Source organism: Gymnoscopelus braueri (assembly GCF_963280865.1).
Source record: "Gymnoscopelus braueri genome assembly, chromosome: 5".
In the NCBI taxonomy this organism is placed as follows: Eukaryota; Metazoa; Chordata; class Actinopteri; order Myctophiformes; family Myctophidae; genus Gymnoscopelus; species Gymnoscopelus braueri.
Window position 1 is genome coordinate 44,485,511 of NC_137606.1, and position 22,452 is coordinate 44,507,962.

The 22,452-nt window shown below is 41.5% G+C and overlaps 2 protein-coding genes across 4 annotated transcripts in view; both read left to right on the plus strand.

Moving 5' to 3' along the window:
• The first annotated feature begins 9 nt into the window (after positions 1 to 9).
• On the plus strand, positions 10 to 12,863 carry taf15 (TAF15 RNA polymerase II, TATA box binding protein (TBP)-associated factor). Of its 3 annotated transcripts, none has more exons than XM_080428668.1 (16): positions 10 to 157; positions 1,590 to 1,623; positions 1,939 to 1,972; positions 2,085 to 2,181; positions 2,863 to 2,962; positions 3,745 to 3,911; positions 5,345 to 5,636; positions 7,887 to 7,921; positions 8,575 to 8,607; positions 8,810 to 8,937; positions 9,264 to 9,393; positions 9,596 to 9,754; positions 9,844 to 9,913; positions 10,382 to 10,467; positions 11,211 to 11,367; positions 12,384 to 12,863. In XM_080428668.1, exons 1-16 carry the CDS (start codon positions 148 to 150, stop codon positions 12,421 to 12,423), a joined length of 1,572 nt encoding a protein of 523 aa, XP_080284794.1. In that variant the 5' UTR covers positions 10 to 147; the 3' UTR covers positions 12,424 to 12,863. The 3 variants fall into 3 exon arrangements, with proteins under 3 accessions (XP_080284794.1, XP_080284792.1, XP_080284793.1); XM_080428666.1 differs by having other exon boundaries at positions 3,745 to 3,910; positions 5,329 to 5,636; XM_080428667.1 differs by having other exon boundaries at positions 3,745 to 3,910; positions 5,329 to 5,636; positions 9,596 to 9,751.
• An 836-nt stretch (positions 12,864 to 13,699) lies between these two features.
• mmp28 (matrix metallopeptidase 28) overlaps positions 13,700 to 22,452 on the plus strand; it is a 31,593-nt gene continuing 22,840 nt past the window's right edge. The window contains exons 1-3 of the mRNA XM_080429636.1: positions 13,700 to 14,178; positions 16,850 to 16,926; positions 18,718 to 18,920. Of these exons, the coding sequence (XP_080285762.1) occupies positions 14,008 to 14,178; positions 16,850 to 16,926; positions 18,718 to 18,920 (451 nt within the window). The 5' untranslated portion in view covers positions 13,700 to 14,007. The remainder of the gene's footprint in view (positions 14,179 to 16,849; positions 16,927 to 18,717; positions 18,921 to 22,452) is intronic.

Below are 22,452 nucleotides of genomic sequence, written 5' to 3' on the forward strand. Positions count from 1 at the left end.
AAAGAGGAAGTGGTTTGGTGTGCTTCCTGCTCTCTTGACTGGATCCGTTCGTCGTCGCTGCTGTGTTGATGATACCACGATTTTAATACAGTGCGAGTGTGTTGCAGACAGAACTTCTTGTGGTTTTAAGACATACGAGGAAGCACAATGGCTTCTGGTAAGACATTTTCTCTTGCACCAAGTTATTTATATATACACACACACATTTCAGGTGATATGTATGTGTTTGTATGCATGGACGCACCGCGGTTAGAAATCGCATCAAAAGCCGTTAGCTTAGCATTGGCTAGTCGTTAGCTTAGCTAGCTGCGCGAGCGAGGCCAGGGGCTTGGGCTATGTCGTGGAACGTAACGCGCGTTGCTCTTTGGTTGTTTTTGCATTAGCTTAATGTATAAAACAAAACTGTATTATAGACATTGTTAAATGTTACATCTATGCCATTATGTTCTGTAATGACTTGTCGTATTGGTTATCTGTAATTATCCGACGGGAGTGTTGGTTTGTGTGTGAGGTTGACTTCTTGGCAGTGTTGCCATGTTTTATTAGAAATAAGCAGCCCGTTCCAGGGAAACTAGCTCAAAATAAGTGATATTATTGACTACATGAGTACTTTTAAACCTATATACGTCGGCTATTTGAAAATAGCCGAGCTACAAGCTCACAATGAGTTTGTAGACCTGCTATTTTCAAAAACTTACAATAAAATGTAATATTCTTCTAATACAAATGCTTCCTGGCACAACATTTATGAAAAACCACTGGTTCAAAAAATAATTAAAAACATTGGAAACGAGCAACTATACACTTTAGAAGCAAGTGCATAAAACCACAACCCTGCGCATCTGACCAATATTTACAAGTCATTTTACAGAAAAGTATTCTAAGCCCAAAGTCGCTTAAAATAGGTCGACATGGCAACACTCCTTCTTGGCTAACGTACGCTAGCTGGTGATTTGAACGATGTCTGCGTGCTACTGCTAACGGCTAGCTGATCTTTGTTGGGTCTAGACTGTGACCCCGGCTTTCTTTTGTTTGCCCTGAATGAGAGCACGGGAGATTAGATTAAATGTTAAAACACGTGTAAACTGTTGCCCGTGGGGACGTTGTTGACACTAACTGTGTCACATGTACATAAATATTATTTATTTATATATTTTTTTAATGTATTGTGATCCAGTTACTAGTCTAAACCCCGGTGGAAATTCACCGCCATTTTCGCCGCACGGCGTGGTGCTGATGGAGGCCTCGTTTTATTATACTTCGTAGTACAACGGTGTCGCCTACCGTCAAAGGACAGATCTGCAAGTTAATACAGATCTGATTCTTTTCAGGGGCAAGCTAGCCTAAATAAAGCTTAACAGGCTAGCCTATTTCCAGTAGGCTAAGCATTTGTTTGTATATAATTACCATACCTAAGTACCTAGTTAGTCGACTCGGATCAACACAGATCAGGGCATCAGCTCTGTTTGAGGGTTTAAATCCAACGCCATATACATCAACAGGGACCAGGGTTGAGTGGTTTTGAGGTTTTTCTCATGTCATGTATATTTCCTAAGCCTAATAATCATCTCAATTTTCTTTTTACACAGATTCGGGCTACGGTCAGCCCGGTGCGGCACAAAGGTATTATTACACTAAATTGAATTTTCTTTTATAAGTAGTCAAAGTTTAAAGGATTAGTTAACTAAAAAAAATTACTTATTCTCTATCCATTACACAGCCTTGAATTCATGGAGTTTTTTTTGGTGATTCCTAAACCAATAATTTGATGACTGGCGGAATCTCCGGTAGTCAGTAGGTGACTCAAAGGGTGTCCTACTCAAATTATTGGCTTAGGAATGCGACCAAAAAAAGAATTACTCCTTTAAATGGAAATAATCAGGGATAATAGTTTGGTTCTAATTTGACTAATTCCTATTTTTTCTTATCTTATTATAGTTACGGATCATATGGCAGTCCGCCGACTGGGCAGGTAACAATCTTCACAATTTACTACAAATCACCCGTTTAGCTCGTGAGTACTTAATGTAGAGCAGGCCGTTTTGAGTAAATATAGCCTGTTAAGTGTCCTTTGTGCTTTTCAGAGTTATGGTCAAGGTAATGGTGGCAGCTCTTACGGAGGTCCGGGCTACGGTGGTGGTAGTGGTGGTGCTGCTCCTGCTGGCTATGGAGGACAATCAGGTATGACCAGTCATCAGTAGTGTTGCCGGATTGTGTGACAGAAATAAGCAACCAGGTCTATGAAACAAGCCCAAAAGAAGTGACTATAGGCCACATGAGCATTTTGAAACGTATACATTGGCCTACAAGCTCAAAACGCGATGCGATGTGCGCTTGCAGACCTGATTTTCAAATACTCTTGAAAAAATATATATATATATATATATTTTTTTTTTGACATATACATTTTAAACAGTAGGAAGTCCAAAATGAGCAACTAGACTTTAGAAACAAGGCCAAAGAAACAATACCACCAATATTTACAAGAGCTTTACAGAAAAACAAGCCCAAAGTCACTTAATGCTTAATAAGCAGACATGGCAACACTGGTCATCAATTGGCCTACTTAATCAGCAGATATGCCCTGTTGGTTAAATACATGGACTGTTCAGTTTTATATACACACACACACACATGTTCATGTCAAGGACCCCCAACAAAAAAATATTTTGTGCCAGGGACCCTACGAAAAAAGTTTTATATAATCAAAATTATTCAAAAAGCAGATGTACATGCTTGCTTGTGAGCTTGTAGGCCTGCTATTTTTGAATAGCCAACATGCTATTTTTGAATACCAACATGTCTGTGTATATACGTACAGGTATATCACATTTTTAAATGTAATATTGTTTGTTGTCACAGATAGTTATAGCCAGCCTTCACAGCCTCCAGGATATGGAAGCCAGCCGGCCTATGACAGTTATGGACAGCCGCCACCGCCTGCCGCTCAGGATTCAGCTGGGTAAGATCACTGGCATTTATCACATGGCATGTCGCAATTATTACATAATCATTAATCACCCAATCAATTATTGGCGCACAATCGTTTCCGTGTTGAAAAATGTTCGTACTTTGTCAAACATTTTCCAAAAATAGCGGAAATTACAGATCTTCAAGCTCACAATGCGTTGCAAGCTTGGAGATCGGCTTTTCCCGCAATTTAAAACATTTTGAAAGTACAAAGTTATTAAATATGTCAGTCATTTCTGAAAGTTATTTGTCTTATCTGCCTTGTGGTTTTTTTTGTTTGTTTACGAAGCCTAAAAGCCAAACAAATGTAATTTCTATTTATGTTCCAATGTTAAATGTCAAAAAACACAATTAAATCGTTAATCACAATTATTTGTGTAAAATGTGATCATCGTGACAGCCCTACATAACACAGAATTTGGTTCACTGTTGCCTCCCTTGTTTTTCCCCTTGCGGTTTCTACATGAAAATGAAAAAAGGATTACACTGTCTGAGCACTAGATTTATTTAATATTGCTGCCGAACTTAAGGGGCTAAAGACCATCTGATGTGTAATCTTATACCGTGAATCCTTTTTAGAAGTTATCCAATTTAGTGAAATGTTTGGTTGCTGAAAATGCAATTGACAAAGCCGTTCATGCACTGTAGTTAATTTAGTTTTTGTAATTCTATTTTTTACATTCCAGTGCTCATTTCCTTCTTTCACATGGGTGGATCAAAGGCGTTTTCCCTATTGTATTTAAATATAATGATGACACATTTCTTTTTTTAAAGATATGGCGACAAGGCTGCATCTTTTGGACAGCAAGGAGGCCCCCCCTCCTCTGGTGCTTCTTATGGGCAGCAGCCGGGCAGTGGTTCTTATGGTCAGCAGGGGTCCTATGGTGGCCAGTCTCAAGACGCTAGCAGTGGTGGTGGCTATGGAGGGAGGAGGAGTGACGGTGAGAATTCTGAGCAATTGTATTGATCTGATTGTTTAAAAAAAATACTAAAGCCCTAATGTTTAACACATTCACTGCCAAAGACGGATATATCAGTCTTTAAAATACGCCTGTGTACCGTCAAAGACGGATATATCCTTTTTTTTTTTTAGAACCCAAGATTTACTGCTCCATTCACTTCTGGTTAACTTATTACTTTAAAATCCTGTATCTCGGCTCCTGTGTACTTCTTTTTACCATGTATTTTTGGCGAAACATGCTATTTTCAACTGGCAGCAATTATGGAACGGATTACTGCGATCGGATTTTTTTTTCTTCCCGATTCTACGAGGTGTGTGTGTGTGTGTGTGTGTGTGTGATGGGATCACCGTGAGGATGGTGATCACGGAAAATATTTTGTGACTAATTGAAAAGGTAAAAAATTGTTTAAAACGCTGGCACTGGCTGTACCCTGTTTTAAAAAACCTCTGGCAGTGAATGTGTTAAAGCTGTCTTTCTTTATACTTGTGTGATGATGGATATCTGATGTTTGGCTTTGAATGCAGCCACTTAATCTACCAAGTTAAATACAGTTGACCGTAACAATAGTACAAAGCACATGGCCATTAGCACCAGCACTTATTCATCTTTCAGGTGAATGGGAGATGTGATTAATGGTTACGTTTATCATGCAGCCAACTTTGTGAATGAGACCAATGCTAAGGTGTGGGGAAAAAACGTCTACAAATTGAATGAAACCGTGTACACACAGGGACCGATATAAGCAGGAGCATTCTTTTCGGCAGCTTTATAAAGCCTCATATTTGCCTATTACTGGCAATATTAAGCGCGAGTCAGCGTGACCTTTATGCACGGCTTTCACAAATGCAGATGTTGAAATTATTCCACTTTCCAACCGTTGGTCATTGTACCTGTCATATTGTGACTACAAGGGACATGAACAGACAGGAAATGGAGAGATAGAACTTGTAGTTCAGCTGGTTAGGAAGAATTCGATCTCAGACATTGCATGAAAAGCATTCCATCCTTACAATAGCCCTTTTAGTATGCTAAACCTGACCGTCAGACAGTGGTCGTGCATGCTAATGTGGAGAGGTGTCACGCACAATGGGTTGTTGCTGCCTTTTGTTTTGTCAGGAGGGTGAGAGATGGCAGCATGAGATTGGGACTGAAGGTGCTTTTTCTACAGAAACAATGGCCGTGAATATTACATCAAATTAAAAAAATATTATTTTTAGTGACTCGTGGGTCACACTGCATTTGATTTGTCTTTACCTTGCTTATTGCAATCGCTCTGGATAAGAGCTGCTAAATGCCTAAATTGTAAATATGTATAGATTATAGAATGTCCTCATCAGTATAGTCTTGCACATTGCATCGCATGGCATTTAAAGTGTGTGTGTGTTTTATCTGTGTTGATGGTGATGCCGAAGGTGAAAGCGGCGGCCGCGGTGGCAGCAGGTATGGCCGAGACGAAGGGAGCTCAGACCGCTCAGAGGGAGGCGGTTACAGAGGACGAGGGAGAGGAGACCGAGGAGACCGCGGCGGCAGTGGCTATGGCGGAGACCGCGGCGGCGGATATGGTGGTGACCGCGGCGGAGGATATGGTGGTGGCGGTGACCGTAGCTATGGCAGCGGTGACCGCGGTGGTGGTGGCGGCGGCGGCGGCTTCGAGCGCAGTAGCGGGTATGACCGCGGTGGAAGAGGCGGACCTCCTGGCATGGGGTAAGTTGCAGAGCGCCACTGCCCCTAAGGTACCACACACCCGGTGTCAAAGTAGACGTCACTTATCCCCATTGCATGAATATACCCATCAAGTAGGAGCCTTCCATCCCCATATAGAACCACGATAAAGCCCCATGCCATCCACATAATGCTACAGTTCCCCGGTTGTCTTCATTCATATTTCTTTATTGTTCCTACCCGACTCATTTAGAATTGTCTCAATCAAGCACTATGAATTGACGCCTGACATGCATGTACATTTTCAGTGATGGGTTCTCTCTTGAGTGGTGGTTGATATGTTTTTGAAAGGGCTTGCGCGCTTCACTCAGGACCCACTGGTTTACTACATCAGCAGAGCCCTCAGATGGACAACGGTACATGCTTGTTGAACCAGGAGTTTTCTAGGCCCCATCGTACAGCAGTCATATCTAGGGATGGGACGATATGAAAATGACATGTCACGAGTATTGTGGCAAAAATAATTGCGATCAACTATCGCGAAAATTAAAAAAACTTAAAATACCACTTTTGTTAACCACTTGAATCCCCAGCATCCCTATTGTGGGGGGAAATGTTTGCCAAAAATAGCCGATCTACTGCAATGCGTTGTGAGCTTGTAGATCTGCTATTTTTGGCGGATTGATCGCAGGTCCGTTTTTATAAAGTATAGAGGGTTTAAGTGGTACTGAATTTGCAACTCAACAAAGCTAATTTGTCCTAGTGTATGACCGCGATACGATAATTGTGAGCGCTTTTTATCACGATAACGATTATCGTCCCATCCCATGTCATATCCCTCTGACTACGTTGTAGTTAATGCACCCATCCATGCCTGTGTAGGGTAGGAAGTAGATTGGCCAGCTTGTTTTGGATGGCTATTTATTTTCTTTTTTTTGGGGGGTAGGGGGCTTTGGAGAGAGCTCTAACTAAAGTTAATTGTATAAATGGGCCGGTGTTGTTTCGAAGCCAGACTGTGCTTGACGAGACCTCAGAGTTCTTTGGTATGAGCACTCTTAGAAGCCATTTCCTGAAGTATTTTCCCTTATTGAAAATAGGGCGTAAGTGCCATTTTTTTAAAAAAAAACTTTTTTTACGGGTGAAAGAAAAGGCCATGCAATTACAGCCACTTGTCAGTCACATAGGAAATGTGTTATACATAAGCTTAGGTTAGTAAATCATCAAACGCAGAGTACATAACCCTATAGGTTAATAGATCATCAAATGCAGACAAGAGAAATGTCTGGATTAGTGGATTTATATAACGTGACCATCACCTAAGTAAAACAAAAAAATCAATTTACCATCATAACTGCTCTGGCTGTAAATGATTCCCAGTGGACAGTTGTTTGTAGATGACTATTATGCAGCAGCCATACACCCAGACTTTATTTTTGGTCTATTTTGCCTTTTTCCCTCATGAAGAAGTTTCTTGCTAAACGATGAAATACTTCCTTGGAAATTAATGCACTTAAAGAACTGGAGCCACATTCTGAGCTGCTTCACAACATTCAACAGGTTTCATTCAAAGTGTTGTAAATATTTGACGTTGGCAAAAGATGTGTGATGTGTTAACATGGATCTGCGTTTTATACTACAGGTGTCAAAGTGATTGACATAAAACTTGGACCTCAGTTAAAGGAGCGTACACATGCACTCGGTGGAAGAGCGCTTATCGAGTGCCACAGACATGAATGCTAATTTGGACCTTTTTACCTCAAAATGTACAGTGTTAACTTGGCAACTCGGCTGTTTTCTTTTTTTAATTCAATCTGACCGTACCACTTGAACCCTAGTGTTCCTTTTCGGCGAAAATAGCATATCTACAAGCTTGCATTGCGTAACGGTGCATTGTGAGCTTGTAGATGTGCTATTTTCAGCGAAGATATTTAGTGTCGAACGAAAACTGGAGGGGGCCTAGTATAGACCCATGGGGAACTCCGGTCAACTAGTAAGTATATAGGGTTTAAGTGGTTAACCAAAAACAATCAAAATTGTGTAATGATTCAGTGACACGATAACTGGGTGTTTTCACTCGTAAGCCTGGCTTCTGTTGAGCCAGGGATGTCTAGTCGTCTGTTCACTGATCTGCACTGTCCAAGAACTAACGCATTCCCCTCGTGTGAGGCATTCCTACCATAGTCGCACACCGTGGCGGGACTGTGCATACTGATGATGGTGATGTAGGGGAGCTTTGAGCTCCCGGTTGGGACAAAGGAAAAGCCATCAATATCTCCAATTTTTCCTCTGCAGAGGTGGTGACCGAGGTGGCTACAATAAATTCGGTGGTAAGTGACGAGCATCAGAACTGTCTCGGTGGGGGAGGAGAGAATTTAGATATTAGGAAAGGGAAGGAAGAAAGAAAAAAAACTGAGGGAGGGAGAGGGATCAAGAGAGGAAGGGTGTGGGGGGAAAAAACAAAACAAAAATGAATGCCACCATTTTCATGTTCAAATCCCAAGGGACTCCACCTGTTAACAGGATTTCTTTTAAATGGTCTTCAGAATATGGTAAAAGAACAATGGAGCTTGAGTTATAAAATAATGGTACTACTGTTGCATGAAGACATGGGTTGAATGTTAAAAATGCCAGAGGAGGAAGGAAGGAGGTGTATGTGTGCCTGATGCGAAGAAGGTAAAACATTCTAGACCTGGAGACATTCTGGTGGTTTTTATTTTTCTAAACTCCAAACAAAGGAAAAACAATTTCTGTCCTTGTTGCAAGGTGTTGGTATATGATGCAACCGTCTCGAAACACACTGCAGGAAGCTGTAAACAAACATGGACTTTGTTGAATGAGATCTTTAAAAAAAAAAGTAGCTTTATGCATCACATTTGTAGGAATCAAGTTGAATGAGTATTTGTTTGTATGGACCACTGCATATGTTGTTAGATTCCTTTCTCACGGTTTCCCCTCCATTCTCTACTCTGCTGTGTTACAGGCTCTCGAGACTACAGTTCAAGGGATGAACCATGTAAGAATCAGTTTGACTTAAGCTTTTGACCTATATGAGATTGTGGGTGTGCTAACTAAAGGCTAATTTAAACTGTCACCTTATCCTTTAATCAAATACTTTGCAGATTCTAATGCAGTAGTCACCTAACTTTGTCATGGTATGGGTTCTAACTTGGGTACAACTGGTTATGTTTGTCTCTCCTCGATCTTGTCCATTATAGCCGGGGGCGGCGGCAGCAGCGGGAGTGATGACAACTCCGACAACAACACCATCTTTGTTCAAGGACTGTTAGAGGACGTCACACCTCAGCAAGTGGGCGACTATTTCAAACAGATTGGTGTCATCAAGGTATGGTACCTTCTGAACCCTGTGTGCACTATACATTAGTATAGAATGCATTTTGACACACGCAGCCCCACCTCTCTTGCGCTTCACATTCACTGCTGTTCTACTGATGCCTCGTAAGCAATCGCTCACTGGCAAATGTGAAACCTGAAGTCACTAAACATTTTCTAAAACATATACGTATTAATGATCTCCTTAACTGTAGAATCTAGAATCGCAATGTGTTTATTATAAACAAATAATTTGTTCAACCATTCACAATTGAGTTACCCCCCCCAACCAGCCTTTGAACCAACACACTTTTAAGGACTGATCTCTTTTTCATGTAGGTGAACAAGAAGACTGGCCAGCTCATGATCAACCTTTACTCTGACAAGGCCACTGGAAGGCTAAAAGGAGAGGCCACAGTCTCTTATGAAGATCCACCATCTGCCAAAGCTGCCATTGAATGGTTTGATGGTAAGAGCATTCCTCACTGGTCTACTGTAACCAATTGAGTAACGTATATCATGAACATTTTAAGACTCCAGAAAATCACAACGCTAATAGATCGACAATTTTTTGTTGCTCTTTTTGAAATGTGGTTTGGTTAAAATGTCACTCATCACAATCTATATCAAAGCAATTGTAAAAAATACAATTCTGATTTATTTTTATGTAGGCAAGGAGTTCCAAGGCAAAGCCATCAAAGTGTCTTTTGCCACCCGGAGAGCTGAGTTCACACAGAGGGGAGGTGGTACTAGTGGTGGAGGAGGAGGAGGAGGGAGAGGTGGAGGAGGAGGAAGAGGAGGAGGAGGCGGCGGCGGCGGCGGAGGTGGTGGTACGTGTAACTGTCAGGTGGTATCCAAGTTGTGATGTGTTTTGAATGACTTTGCTCGCAGGTATATAATGTTGTTCTTGCTGTGTCAGGTTTTAGAGGACGCGGAGGTGGAGGACCTAGCTTTGACGTGAAGGGAGGAGACTGGCCCTGTCCCAACAGGTATATGAGATTCCACTGTCGTTGGTTGAAATGAAGGAAAGCAGAGACTCTCCCTACTCTTCCATAGAGAAAGTTAGACCCTGCCTTTGGTGTCGGGTAGGACACCAGGCAATATTACTACAATCAGTTGAAGTTCATAAGTGCAATATTCTCTTGGCCAAGCGGGGATTCCGTCTTTGCAGAGTGGGCGAGTTTGCTCTCCCACATGAGAGACCAGGGTTTCGAATCCCAGGAAGGACATGAAACATACAAATTGCACCTTTTTTAAATGGAACCAAAAAGTTTGGCTCTTGGTATACGTTTGATAGTCATGTTCAGAGATGTCTGTTCTTAAATATGACATTTACCTGAATGGGAAAGGCAAAAAAAAATCACAAAGTTTCTCTTCCATGATGACTCATCACATTATGAGTGGCGTTAGTAATAAAATGTGATGGGTACTCACACTGTCTCTTGCCCTTTTCTCAGCTCATGCGGCAACATGAATTTCGCACGGCGGTATGAATGCAACAAGTGCGGCGCGCCCAAACCCGGGGACAGCTTTGGAGGAGGAGGTACGTGATCCTGCTTGATTGAAAAATGCCACGGAATGCAGTTTAACCATACGAACCCTAGAGTCCCTATTTTGGGCATGTCTTGTGAGCTTGTCGATCGGCTATTTTCAGCGAAGATATTTATTTAATGCAGAGTGAAAACTGAAAGTCACTAGTATAGACCCCTTATCAGACAACGTCACACTGATAAGAACCAGTATGTGTGTACTATAAAGCTCCGGACAAGCATATAGGGTTTAAGTGGTTAAACTTAGTATACAGTATAGGGTTTCAGTGCTTATACAACATTTACTCATAGTGGCTCATCTCCCAGATCCATTCACATCTTTTTTAATTTCTTATATCTCAATCAGCAAACCCACCCTTTACCTCAGCTGAGAAATATATCCTGTTTTATAATGAATAACTTCTTAATCCCTATTATACTTCATTGACCGGGGTCCTCAAGGGGTCTTTACTGGGTCCCCTCCTTTCTTCCCTCTTAAGTCAAATTTCCAATTGCCAAAAATAGCCGGTCCAACAAGCTCACAACGAGCTGCGATTAAGACTCAGTTTGAGCTTGTAGATCGGCTATTTTCGCACAATGTTAGTCTACTAGGACATGTCCAGAATTAGGGTTGTTAGGGTTAAAGTGGTTAAAGTTCGCTGATGTTGCACCCCCCTGTGAATAATCCTTAAATCGCCGTCTATTAAAGAATCTCCTGTATTGATTTACCTTAAAATGTTCCCAATGATCCTGTTAGATCGTGGCGGTGGTGGTGGTAGAGGTGGATTTGGAGGGGACAGAGGCGGCGGTGGATTCAGGGGCCGTGGAGGATTCCGTGGGGGTGACCGTGGTGGTGGCGGCGGAGGAGGAGGCTACGGAGGTGGAGGAGGAGGAGGATACAAAATGGGAGGACGGTGAGTTGAAGAGGACATGCTTAACACATTTTGCTCTTTAATGTTGATTGCATTGGCTCTCATTGACAGTTCAAATGTATTATTTTTAAGATTTGTTTTTAGCAATTTCTGCTTTATTCAGATAGGACAGTGAAAGTGAACAGTCAGGCATGAGAGAGAGGCGGGGGTGACAGACAGTAAAGTGCCACAGGTTGGATTCAGACTGGGATCTGAGAGCAGGACAGTAGCATTATGTGGTATGAACCACTGGGTACCCGTTCATGTATTCATTCATGTTCATGTATTTTTGACTCTTATCCAGTAGAGGGCGCATTGACACAACTTCAGGATCATCTTCACTAGCTTGTTCGAGGTCTGAAATAAATACCATGGCTCTTAAATGTTCAGCCTAGAGTTATGTTAGATTTTAAATCTGATGCTTGGAGCCAGGGATCTCGAAAACCAATAAGAAGTTAGCCCAGGAGCACATTTGTGGTTAAAAGAGGGGAGAAAAAAAGCTTTTTGTATAAGCCCATTAATATTCTTATGGCCCTCTGTACTTAAAGGGGGATAGAGGTTAATTTGTTGCCTTTTATGCTGTATAGTGTCAGGGGTTGTTGAAGGCTGAAAGGTCTGTCTTGTTAAAATTAGGTTATGTGTCTGCATCCACATCAATCATTTCCCTCACTCTTCAATTTCAACATTTTTGTAGGGCATGTTGGATTGTATGCAACAAAAATGCCAATCTACAAACTCGCAACGTTTTGCTTCGCAATGCATTGTGAGCTTGTAGATAAGTTATTTTCACATCCATTTTGCTGTATTTTGGGCTGTTCGTGTAGTGTACTTAAGGCAGTGTACGTGTATACATTTTGTATTGGCTATTATTTCGCCTATAACAAACTGCCCAAAGTGGGGACGCCGAGGTCAGTGTGGCTAAGAGATTCTAATCATGTTTCATCCATGTCGTCAAATGTGTTCTGGTCTCATTGAACTGGTTGTAAATTTAAAAGCGTTTGTCCTCGTCTGTCCTACAGAGGTGACCATAGAGAAGACAGAAGAGACCGGCCATACTAGGGATGCAGCTGACAGAACTCCATTCCAGCCCAGGGGTTATTAGGGGTGGTGGGAGGGTTGTGCGGCTGGGGGGGGAGGAGGGGATGAGAGATGGGGGAAGGGGAAAGATTGAGGACTCTGATTTGCATACCTTTCATTGCCAACGTATCCTGTGGATCGCCCTCTGGTCGGACTGTTGGCGAGGAAGGGATGTGCAACTACTGTGAACCGGGACTTTTGGGCTGATGATTGGCAGTTGTCTGTATAGGGTCGAATGTTTTTTCTTTATTGTCTTTGTTTATTTTTCTTTGTACATCATCATGAGTTTCTCTGAATCTTAAGTCCAGGTGTTTTTTGTGAGGTTAGAGTTCGTACCCATTGTTTTGTAAGAACGATGTTTTACTTGGGAGGGGTTATGTTTTGTTTTTTTTTCAAGATATTAAAACTGTCGTGATCTTTAATCTTCTGTGTCTGTGTTTTTCTATTCCATTTTTCTCCTGCACACGTCTTCTAATGCGAAAGCAAATACTTGTATGGGAATGCAACGTTTTGGTTTTATACCTTCATCAGGTTATCCGTTGCAATCCCATTAACGTATTTCTTTGTCTGTTGGGTGGAAACCATATGTCCATATGTGTTTTCAGGATTCAAATTAATAAACGGCAAAAGTTGCAGATCTATAAGCTCAAAACGTTGCGCGCATCGTTTCGAGCTTGTGGATCTGCTAATTTTGTGTGACGCTGTAGTGTGATCAACTAGGGCATTAATTTACGAAAAAACTTAAAATATGGAGGGGAGGTTTCTCCCGACCGCAACGTTTTGCATTTGAACAGAGTGAGGGAGCTTTTCTGGTACGTTTTGGGCCCCAGTTTGGTCTACTCCTAAGCACCCGTATTTGTAGGTATGCAGAAAGCTTGCTTTTCACTATTCTGATAAACCAACAGTGTTCTGATGGTGGAATCTTTTATTTATAAATGATATATCTTTAAGACGATACAAATCGATAACAATTCAAGAAATGGACCATAATTGTGTTTTTAATTTCAAGTAATGTTCCAATATGTTATTTATGTCTTTGAACTGTGGTTTCCTGGCCAATTTGCACCTGTGAATATGAAATGTTCCCCAGTCCACCACCAAGTCAAAAGGTCCAGTTGCATCAGAGCTACAGCAGGCTAGTGGTGAATGTAGGGAAGAAGACGATGTGAAATGCTCTGCTGGTATTTTGCCTTCAGCGTTTTATGTAGCCCAGCAGTAAGTGGGCGGCGACGGCCCTCCTTCCCCACTAATGTACTGGCTTGTGGCTTTAAGTCTCCGTCTTTGTAGAGGGATGGATGGAGAGGTGACATGTCTCTCTACAGTGATCTAGGGAAGAAACGGCTCTGCTTTCACGCCTTTCAGTGATCCAGTGACGAATCGGCTCTGCCTTCAGTGACCTAGTGAAGAAACTGCTCTGCCTTGTCCAGTTTAGGTCCGCTCAATTAAGTATACAGTAAAATAATAATGGTAGGCTATCCGCTCAATTAATTATACTGTAAATTAAATAATGGTATAGATCTATGAACAGAAATGCATGTTTCTATCCCGTGATCTGCGTGTGATGTGATGTTACTGTGGCACCATGGACCTCCGACTCCGACCCTTCCGGACCGGCGTGGTGACAACTTCATCTGGCCGACATGGAGGTTGATTCTAGCGGCGTTGATTGTCCTGAAGTCAGCCGTCTGTTCACCGGTGACAGCAACGGAGGAGCGCCGGGCAGGATCCGACCCCGAGGTAGTGGTGGATTATTGCAAAGTCGCATCTTTTACTTCAAAGTAAAAGTATCAATACTGCAAGTAGAAATACTCTGTCACAAGTAAAAGCCCGGAATTAAAAATGTACTCAAAGTAGCCTACCAAAAGTTTCGAAAATAGCAGATACACAAGCTCTTAATGCATTGCATTGCATTGTGAGCTTGTAGATTGGCTATTTTCAAATGGCCGAAATGTATAGGCTGAAGTTGTTAATGTATGATGTGTAATAATAATCCAAATCTACAAAGTAACTAGTTTAAAGTTTTCAAATAAGGATAGAGTAAAAGTATAATATTTGCCTCTTAGATGTAGTGGAGTAAAAGTACTGACAAATGAAAATACTCCAGTAAAGTAAAAAATACCTAAAAGTTGTACTTGAGTAAGTTACATGTACTTAGTTACTTTACATCTCTGCTATGATTGTCAATAAGATAAATAGTCCTAAACATCTGTCAGGCAGGCGCAGACTTGACTGCATAAAACTAGACATGATTAGCGAGCTGGTTATCGAATTTGAAACTAACGTTTTGCATTGTGTGGTTGATCTTCACTCAGACCATGCACTTCACTTAAAAATGTTAAATAAAAATAGCCGATCTACTACAAGCTCACAACGTTTTACATCGCAATTAAGCCACTATTTTCATGCAACTACGACGAGGTACAAATTGGCTCTAGTGGTCTGCTTTGCCTGTAATTGTAATTTTTGATCAACACTAAGATTAATGATGGGGCTGCATGCAGCTAATAAGATGCATTTTGACAGCAGTTTTATATCATCCAAATCGACTTAATAGTATAATTTACAACATATACTTAATAGAGAATAACAATTTTACCCCTATATGAGCTGTAGTCTAGAGCAAGATTTGTGTATATTCAGGAGGAAAATACTGGTAAAATGTAGGCTATGACATTGCCCATAAAGCACAGTTTAACAATATAGTCTAAAGTTCAGCCCTGTTTTAAAGAAGTCTGCATTATACATGTTTGGAATTTTATAACTAGTTGGGGTTAAAGTGGTTTAATTTGACTGCTCTTTTGTGGGCACTGCCTCACTTTATTGGACAATGCTAAATGTAGGCTATGAAACTAAACACATGTGTTTCTACAATTAGGAGCAAAACATGACAAATTGATTGAAACCTTTATTTATTCTCGAAAACAGCATTGAGGTTTACCCCTCATTTGCAATGCTGTCGAGATTACACACACAAAAATCAACAATTAAGACACGAATACTGTACCTACATGGGATTGACATTAATTGCATGCCTTGTGCTTGCCGTTCTCTGTCTCTAGGGCAAGAGAACCCTGCATTCCCCTCATATACTGTAATAGACATCTGTCATCGGTTGCATTTTAATTTCCATCACATCTTTACCACATCTGTAATTGTTGCTGTTTGTAGCTGCCTGAACATGCAGCTCATCTAGAACAGGCTGAGAGGGGAGGGATCGAGAGATTGTACTATAAAAATTCCAACATACTAACAAAGCATAATGCATCAACATCTGTAGTCATGTATGCAGTTGGTTGCTTCTTGGCTCAAACTCAAAATACTTACCAAATCACTGGATGCCTGGTTGTTGAGTAAGAGCCCCAAGGGTCTTTCTTTATCTAATGTATGTTGGGTGGTCCGGAACCACATATCCAGCCCTACACACATCTTTGCAGCATAAAGAGTTACACATGTCACTACCTGGCTGACAGATGGCCACAAATGAAATGGAAAATATAGGTACAATTTTCCATTTTATGATTATTCTTTCCATAAGCAGTCAGGGAGGTAGCTTCCGTTCGGGATAGCCTAAAGGGACATGATTTGTTTTAACAGACCATCACCATTGCTCTGTAATATTCTTCAGCAGCAGGGACACAAACGGATCCCCAAAGGAAGTTTTAGCTATGAGTCTGTCAAGTCTAGTGGCTACAAGGTAAAGATTTGTCTTCTTGGGCCTGAACAGAAAACAGAGTGGCCCTTGTTTATTAGACCGTTACTTTATTTCTAAGGAACCATGTGCAGTGTTAGACATAAATCAGCAGTCCCTTGGCAGGCTACAGTTAATAAACATAAATAAACCGCAAAATCAACAATAACAATGCAAATATTTCATGACACATAATAGACAATAGACATTGGGGGTAATAAAGTGTAGGCGTATATGCATTAAGTGTGGTGCTTTCAAATACATACATACATACATACAACCAAATGCAATCCAGATATTAGAGATTACAGGTTTGTTTAACCTTAAGCCATGTTTTCACTGGCTGTGAAGCTGCTCAACGAGCTGCTACTCCTTAACCACTTAAACCCCATATATGGTTGAACGGAGTCCCTCTGGGCTATATACTAGTGTCTTTTCTGTTATTGTGGGGAAGGCGCTCGCAGAAAATAGCCGACCGACAAGCTCACAACGCGTCGCAACGTGACGCGTTGTGAGCTTGTCGATCTGCTATTTTCCTGCGAAAGCTTTCCCCACAATACGGGTGCTGGGGTTTTAAGTGGTTAACTTATGCTGGAGGTGTATTCCAGATCAGTTGCTGATAGCCTTAATAGAGAAGGCAGAATGACTCAAATGTTGTACGTTGCATGGTTATTGTGCAAAAATGATTCACTAAATGTAATATTGATTTAATGATTGCAGGCTTTTCTGGAAAAGTACGGCTATCTGCATCAGGACAACCACCTCCACAATGCAGTGGAGGTGCAGTCAGCTGTCAAGTAAGTGTTGTTCCCGAACAGAAGAAGAGACGGCAAAGCCCAGTTTTATACTTTTATTTCTTTACGAGAAGAGTTTACCAAACCTCTTCAGCTTTAGACATGTACATATACAAGGATTCCTCTATTATACACAGTAGAAATCCCCTGCTTATGCCTATATTTATTTCAATGGTTCATACATTATGCTAACCTGGTCAGTCCATGTGCAATTAGTCAGGACAGACTTTTAAGTCTTCTATTTAATATTTTTGTATTGGTCTTATTTTTAATCGCTGTTACGTAACAATAATTAAATGGTCTTGTGCATCTCGCTACTCTTCATCAATGTCTGAATTCCCCTCAGGATCAATAAAGCTCTATCTAGTCTAGGTACAGTAGGACAGTATATTGTTCAGCAAAGATATCCCAGTTGCTGTTAATTAACCACTTAAACCCTATATACTTCATTGACTGTAGTCCCACAGGGGGTTTTGTAGGCCCCCTAATTCTTTCCCTTCTTCTAGACATGTACATACAAGGATTCCTCTTATACACGGTAAAATCCTCAGCGTAAATGTTTCCATTTGTTCCTTATTTCCCTGAGTCACGTCTTAACACAGAGTTAAATTAAGAATGTTTCTGTGTAGGACTGGTCTTTTCTGAGTCTGTTGGCCTTGTTTAAAGTGTTCACTGGGGTTGGCTGCTGTGGGCCCAGCCTTAGGGCTGAAAGGCAGCGCGAGGCAGGGCAGTAAAACACACCCTCACCTCCTGAACCCTCCCTGAACCAACCAGGAATTCCAAGAACCTCCTCGCCCTCTGGCCAGCTTCTGTGCCATTAGAATTGTTTGAAAGATTAGATTTTTGAAACATGTGACTGAAAAAGCGTGTGAGATATCACACGGAAGCATTTCTATGCATCTGACATGTCATGTGTACTATACTATCAACATTCTATTCTCGTTTCAACATCCACTTGTTGTGGACACTGTCACAGAAAGGCATAATACATACAGTATATCACAAACATGTTTTCCACAGACTCCAAGTAAATAATGTTGAACCTTTCCCTTTCCTCAAACATGAATAATCAGCCAGGTTGACTCTGCACCCATGATTTGAAATAATAAGAATTGCAGTTCATTGCTTGTGCCTATATTTATTTTAATGGTTCATACATTATGGTTCATACAACCTGGTCAGTCCAAGTGCAATTGGCCAGGACAGACTTTTAAGTCTTCTATTTAATATCTTTGTATTTTTGTCTTATTTGTAATCACTGTTACATAACATTAAGTAAATTAATTTAAAAAATCTTGTTTATCTCTCTACTCTTACCTTCATCTATGTCTGAATTTCCCTCAGGATCAATAAAGGTCTATCTACATAGGTACAGTAGGACAGTACATTGATCAGCAAAGATTCTCTCATTATTGGGATTATGTACCAGTTGCTATTAACCACTTAAACTCTATGTACTTCATTAACTGGAGTCCCTCAGGGGGCTTTTGTAGGCCCCCTCCTTTTTTCGCTCTACACTGTAGTTTACCAAAAATAGCCGATCTACAAGCTCACGACAAGATGCAACACAAAGCGATGTGAAAATGTAGATTGGCTATTTTTGCCGAATGTTCACCCACAGAATAGGGATGCTAGGGATTCATGTGGTTAAATTCTATTAGAACAATTGCCTCTATTTTGACTATGAAAACCACTCCCAGGAAAATTTGTTTCAGACCAAATGAAATAATAAAGCAAAGAGAAGTGTCAGTTCAAGTCCAATGACATGATCAACCGCTCTTCTGTGTACTGTAGGGAGTTCCAGTTGCTGTCCCGACTGCCCGTCACAGGGAGGCTGGACGGAGCCACCCTGAGTCAGATGGCAGAGCCACGCTGTGGGGTGACGGATGAGGGCAGCCATCAGGTATGGGCACAGCGGGTCAACGCCATCTTCACCGGGAGGAGGGCACCCGCCGGCAGCCTGCCGCGACTCCGCAAGAAACGCTACACTCCACAAGGTGATAAGTGAATGTGTTAATATGCCCATGTCAAGATGTCTTTGTGCACACACATGTGCATGTAGGAAATTCAGAGTGCAAATTCAGAGTTCAGCTCTACCACGGCTTGTTGGGAGTTCCATCAGAGACCCACTGTCTACACTACAGTCTACTGGCGACAGAAGCAATGATCTATAAGTTCTTAACGGTCATTTAGATTTTATTGCACAAAGGTGTCGCTCACCGGAAAGAAATTGCAATGCAACGTTATTTTCCCAGTAAATATCAGTTATCTTCCTCCAAAGGTGGTACCGGGTAGGGTAGCAAGTATGCATCTCAGCATTTCTCTGTGAACATGACACGGCCTGCGCACTCTACTGCACCCTCTCAAACAACTGGAAACATTTCACATTTAGATGCCTTCAGCACATCCTGAAAAGTAACCGGTAACCCCCCATAACAATATATTTGAGACAACCAACCAGAGGGTCTTAGAAGCTAGCGTCATCAGAAAAAAAATGTATCGTCTCTAGCACTGGAAAACAAAAGAAGAGGGATCAACTCAAGAGATAATCAAAAATAACTAAGAAATATGGAATTGAACCTGTCTACTTTTGGAGACCATCGTGGACCGCAGCTGAACAGATAAAAGCCAAACAAATGGGCATGGCTGAACCTGACCTTGATAGAGGTCATGCGACCAAAACATTGATTGCAAAAAAACTAAATAAAATGCAGAGTTGAGCCATGTAATGTGTTCAGAATTCAGCTAACCTCCTTTGCACAACGATCATGTGCACCGTGGCTGTCTGTCTTTGGCAGACAAAGTGTGCTTCCGACACTGGACTCTACAGCCATCAAAGAACACACAACAAGTCGCCATAGCAGTCATCACCGGACATCAACGGACCGCCGCCCATCAAGCAGCACTTTATGTCTCAGTATGGGATGCCTGTGTCTTTCGAAAGGAAATGCTCTGTTTTGGGCTAAATATTAATTTGGAGGATGCGGTTCAGTGTCTGTATGTGTATTTAGGATTTATGCACGCGTGTCTTCGTTTCCTGGCGGGTGTAGCTGCTGTGTACAGTATGTGACCACGGAGGGCAAGGCCCTCTACCTCCTGTAGTGCAGTAAATGGTCATAAAGTTACCTGGGAGTGTCCACTGTCATAAAACTAAGCACTAATAGATCCCAGGGATATAATTAAGACTATTGTCACATGCTGGCCCGGATAACTCCTAAGTACTGTAGATAGCCTGTGTAGAACCGCCCTGGATCCATCTTGCCTTACAGAGGGATTTTGAACAACAGTTCTTAGTGATCTCAGTAAACAAAGCAGTGCTTCCAAGAACTCGTCCTAAAATATTTGTATGCCAAATTAAGACTACAGGGCATTGTCGTCGGGACCAATACACGTGAAGACTCAAATTCTTATAGAAATAATTAGGATGGCAATTTTCCAAATCACTGCAATTTTCTGCCACGAGATATCTAACAAAAGCCCCATAGAGCGGAACATTAGAAAGGCCACAACGTTTAAGGTGGTTAAGAGTGGTTAGGGGTACTTAAGAGTGGTTAAGGGTGGCTATAAAATGTCTCACAGATTTCTTAAAGTTGTTAGGCACAAAGGTAGCCTCCCTAGCCAAATCTCCCTGATCGAAATGGAGATCGAAACTCTCTTGACAACAAGGTGCAGCAGGACGGCTTGATTGCGGGGCATAGCTTTAATCTGTTTGGCCTTTGGTCAACTATGCTGATGCTTCTCTTTTCATACGGCGGCCCTCTCGCTCATCAGTGGAACAGATGTGTCAGAACATCTCAAATAGACCAGGATTCAGGATATCGTTGCTGTCAGGTGGAAACCTTTTTCCCCCAAAAACCTGTTTCCCAAACAGTGGGTCGAGACCAATTTGTGGGTTGTGCATCCATTTTCGTGGGTCGCGAGTGAATATACCTTTATTTTTTTGTTTCCTAAATTTTGTCATTATTATTAAAAAGAAATCTAAGTTGAAAACAAATTCAAACATAAAAATAAAAGAAATCATGAATAAAATAAAATAAAAAGATCAAATATTACCTAAATTAGAAAACAAATGTTTAAGAAGTAGTGAAAATAGCAGATCTGCCAGCTCGCAACGCGATGCGTTGTGAGCTTGTAGATCTGCTATTTTCACTATTTTGGGTCCCGGGCAAACATCTGATTTCTCATTTTGGTCTTGAGCTAAAAAGTTAGGGAACCACTGTTCTAATGGATCCAATGTAGTTATTACTTAGTCACGACTCTTTTCAATACTTTTCATTGGTTAAATATTTATAAAACCCACAGAGACAGACTTAACCACTTTTTTGTATTTGTTTTAGTTTTTTTAAATGCTTGTAGATGTTTTCAATATGTGTGAGCAGCCTGTTCAAATATCTTGCATGCACCGCATGTTTTTCTTTTCTTGCCTTTTCTCTCTCCCCAAGAAGTCATGGACTTTTAAGCTTTTCAACTTTCAACTTGCTGCCTCCCTCTCTCTCTCTCTCTCTCTCTCTCTCTCTCTCTCTCTCTCTTGTCATTTCTGTGGGAGTCATTCAGCATGTAGAGGCAGTGTGTTAGAGGAGAGGCGCTCTGAACTCCCTCCCTCCCTCCCTCCCTCTCCTCCGTGTACCTCTTGCATTCCTCCCTGTCACTGAAGAGATTGGCTAATGTATTGGGAATGTAGCAGTGGCCCATGTTTGCCGCGGCCTCTTCGTGTCAGTACCTGATGTGTTCCATCTGCTACCTGGGTAAACAAATCCATCACTGACTGACTGGATGTCTGTCTGGCTGACTATCTATCTGGCTCTGTGACCAGCGTTGCCAGGTTTTGCGAGAGAAATAAGCAACCAGGACTAACACATGAACACTTTAAACCCTATGTACATCGGCTATTTTCTAGGAAACCTTGGGGGAAAATGTGAAAATAATAACACAAATCTGGTATGGGGGTCCCTGGCACAAAAATGTTTTCAAATGGGGATACGAATCACATTAATTTGGGGGCTCCTTACTTTTAGAAACATTTAGGAAGCAAGCCCAAATAAGCAACAACATTTTAGAAACAAGCCCAAAAAATAAAACGCAACCCGCAACTACCAATATTTACAAGCGACTTAACAGAAAAACAAGCCCAAAGTCGCTTATACAACACTGTCTGTGACTGACTGACTGACTAGCTAATTGGCTAAGCTGAATAACTGACTGACTGGATGGGCTACTGTCTGGCTAGCTTTGCTGACGTCCCACCACTGTCTGTCATTGTTCTAGTCCCAGACATATGGCCCCCGGCTCATATGACAGTCGGGAGAAACATCACACGAAAGGGAGCGCTATGATAGTGGATCCTGTTCCCCCTTCGGGCCAGAGGCCATTACAATTTGGCTTAAAATATCCATTGATGTAGTGTAGTTGTGTGTAATGTGGTTGTGTATTGTAATGTTGTATGGTGGTTGGCATTGAGACAGACAGTCTGAGACTAGCCTCGGAAACCCATGCTTTTTTTTTTGTTACAAAAGAAAAAAAGCCTGGCGG

Excerpts from the sequence above, each read along its gene's own strand:
- taf15 (XM_080428666.1), top strand. Across the intron at positions 3,911-5,328 it reads ATGGAGGGAGGAGGAGTGAC|GATGGTGATGCCGAAGGTGA; the intron begins GGTGAGAATTCT and ends TTTATCTGTGTT. Across the intron at positions 9,914-10,381 it reads GACTGGCCCTGTCCCAACAG|CTCATGCGGCAACATGAATT; the intron begins GTATATGAGATT and ends CCCTTTTCTCAG.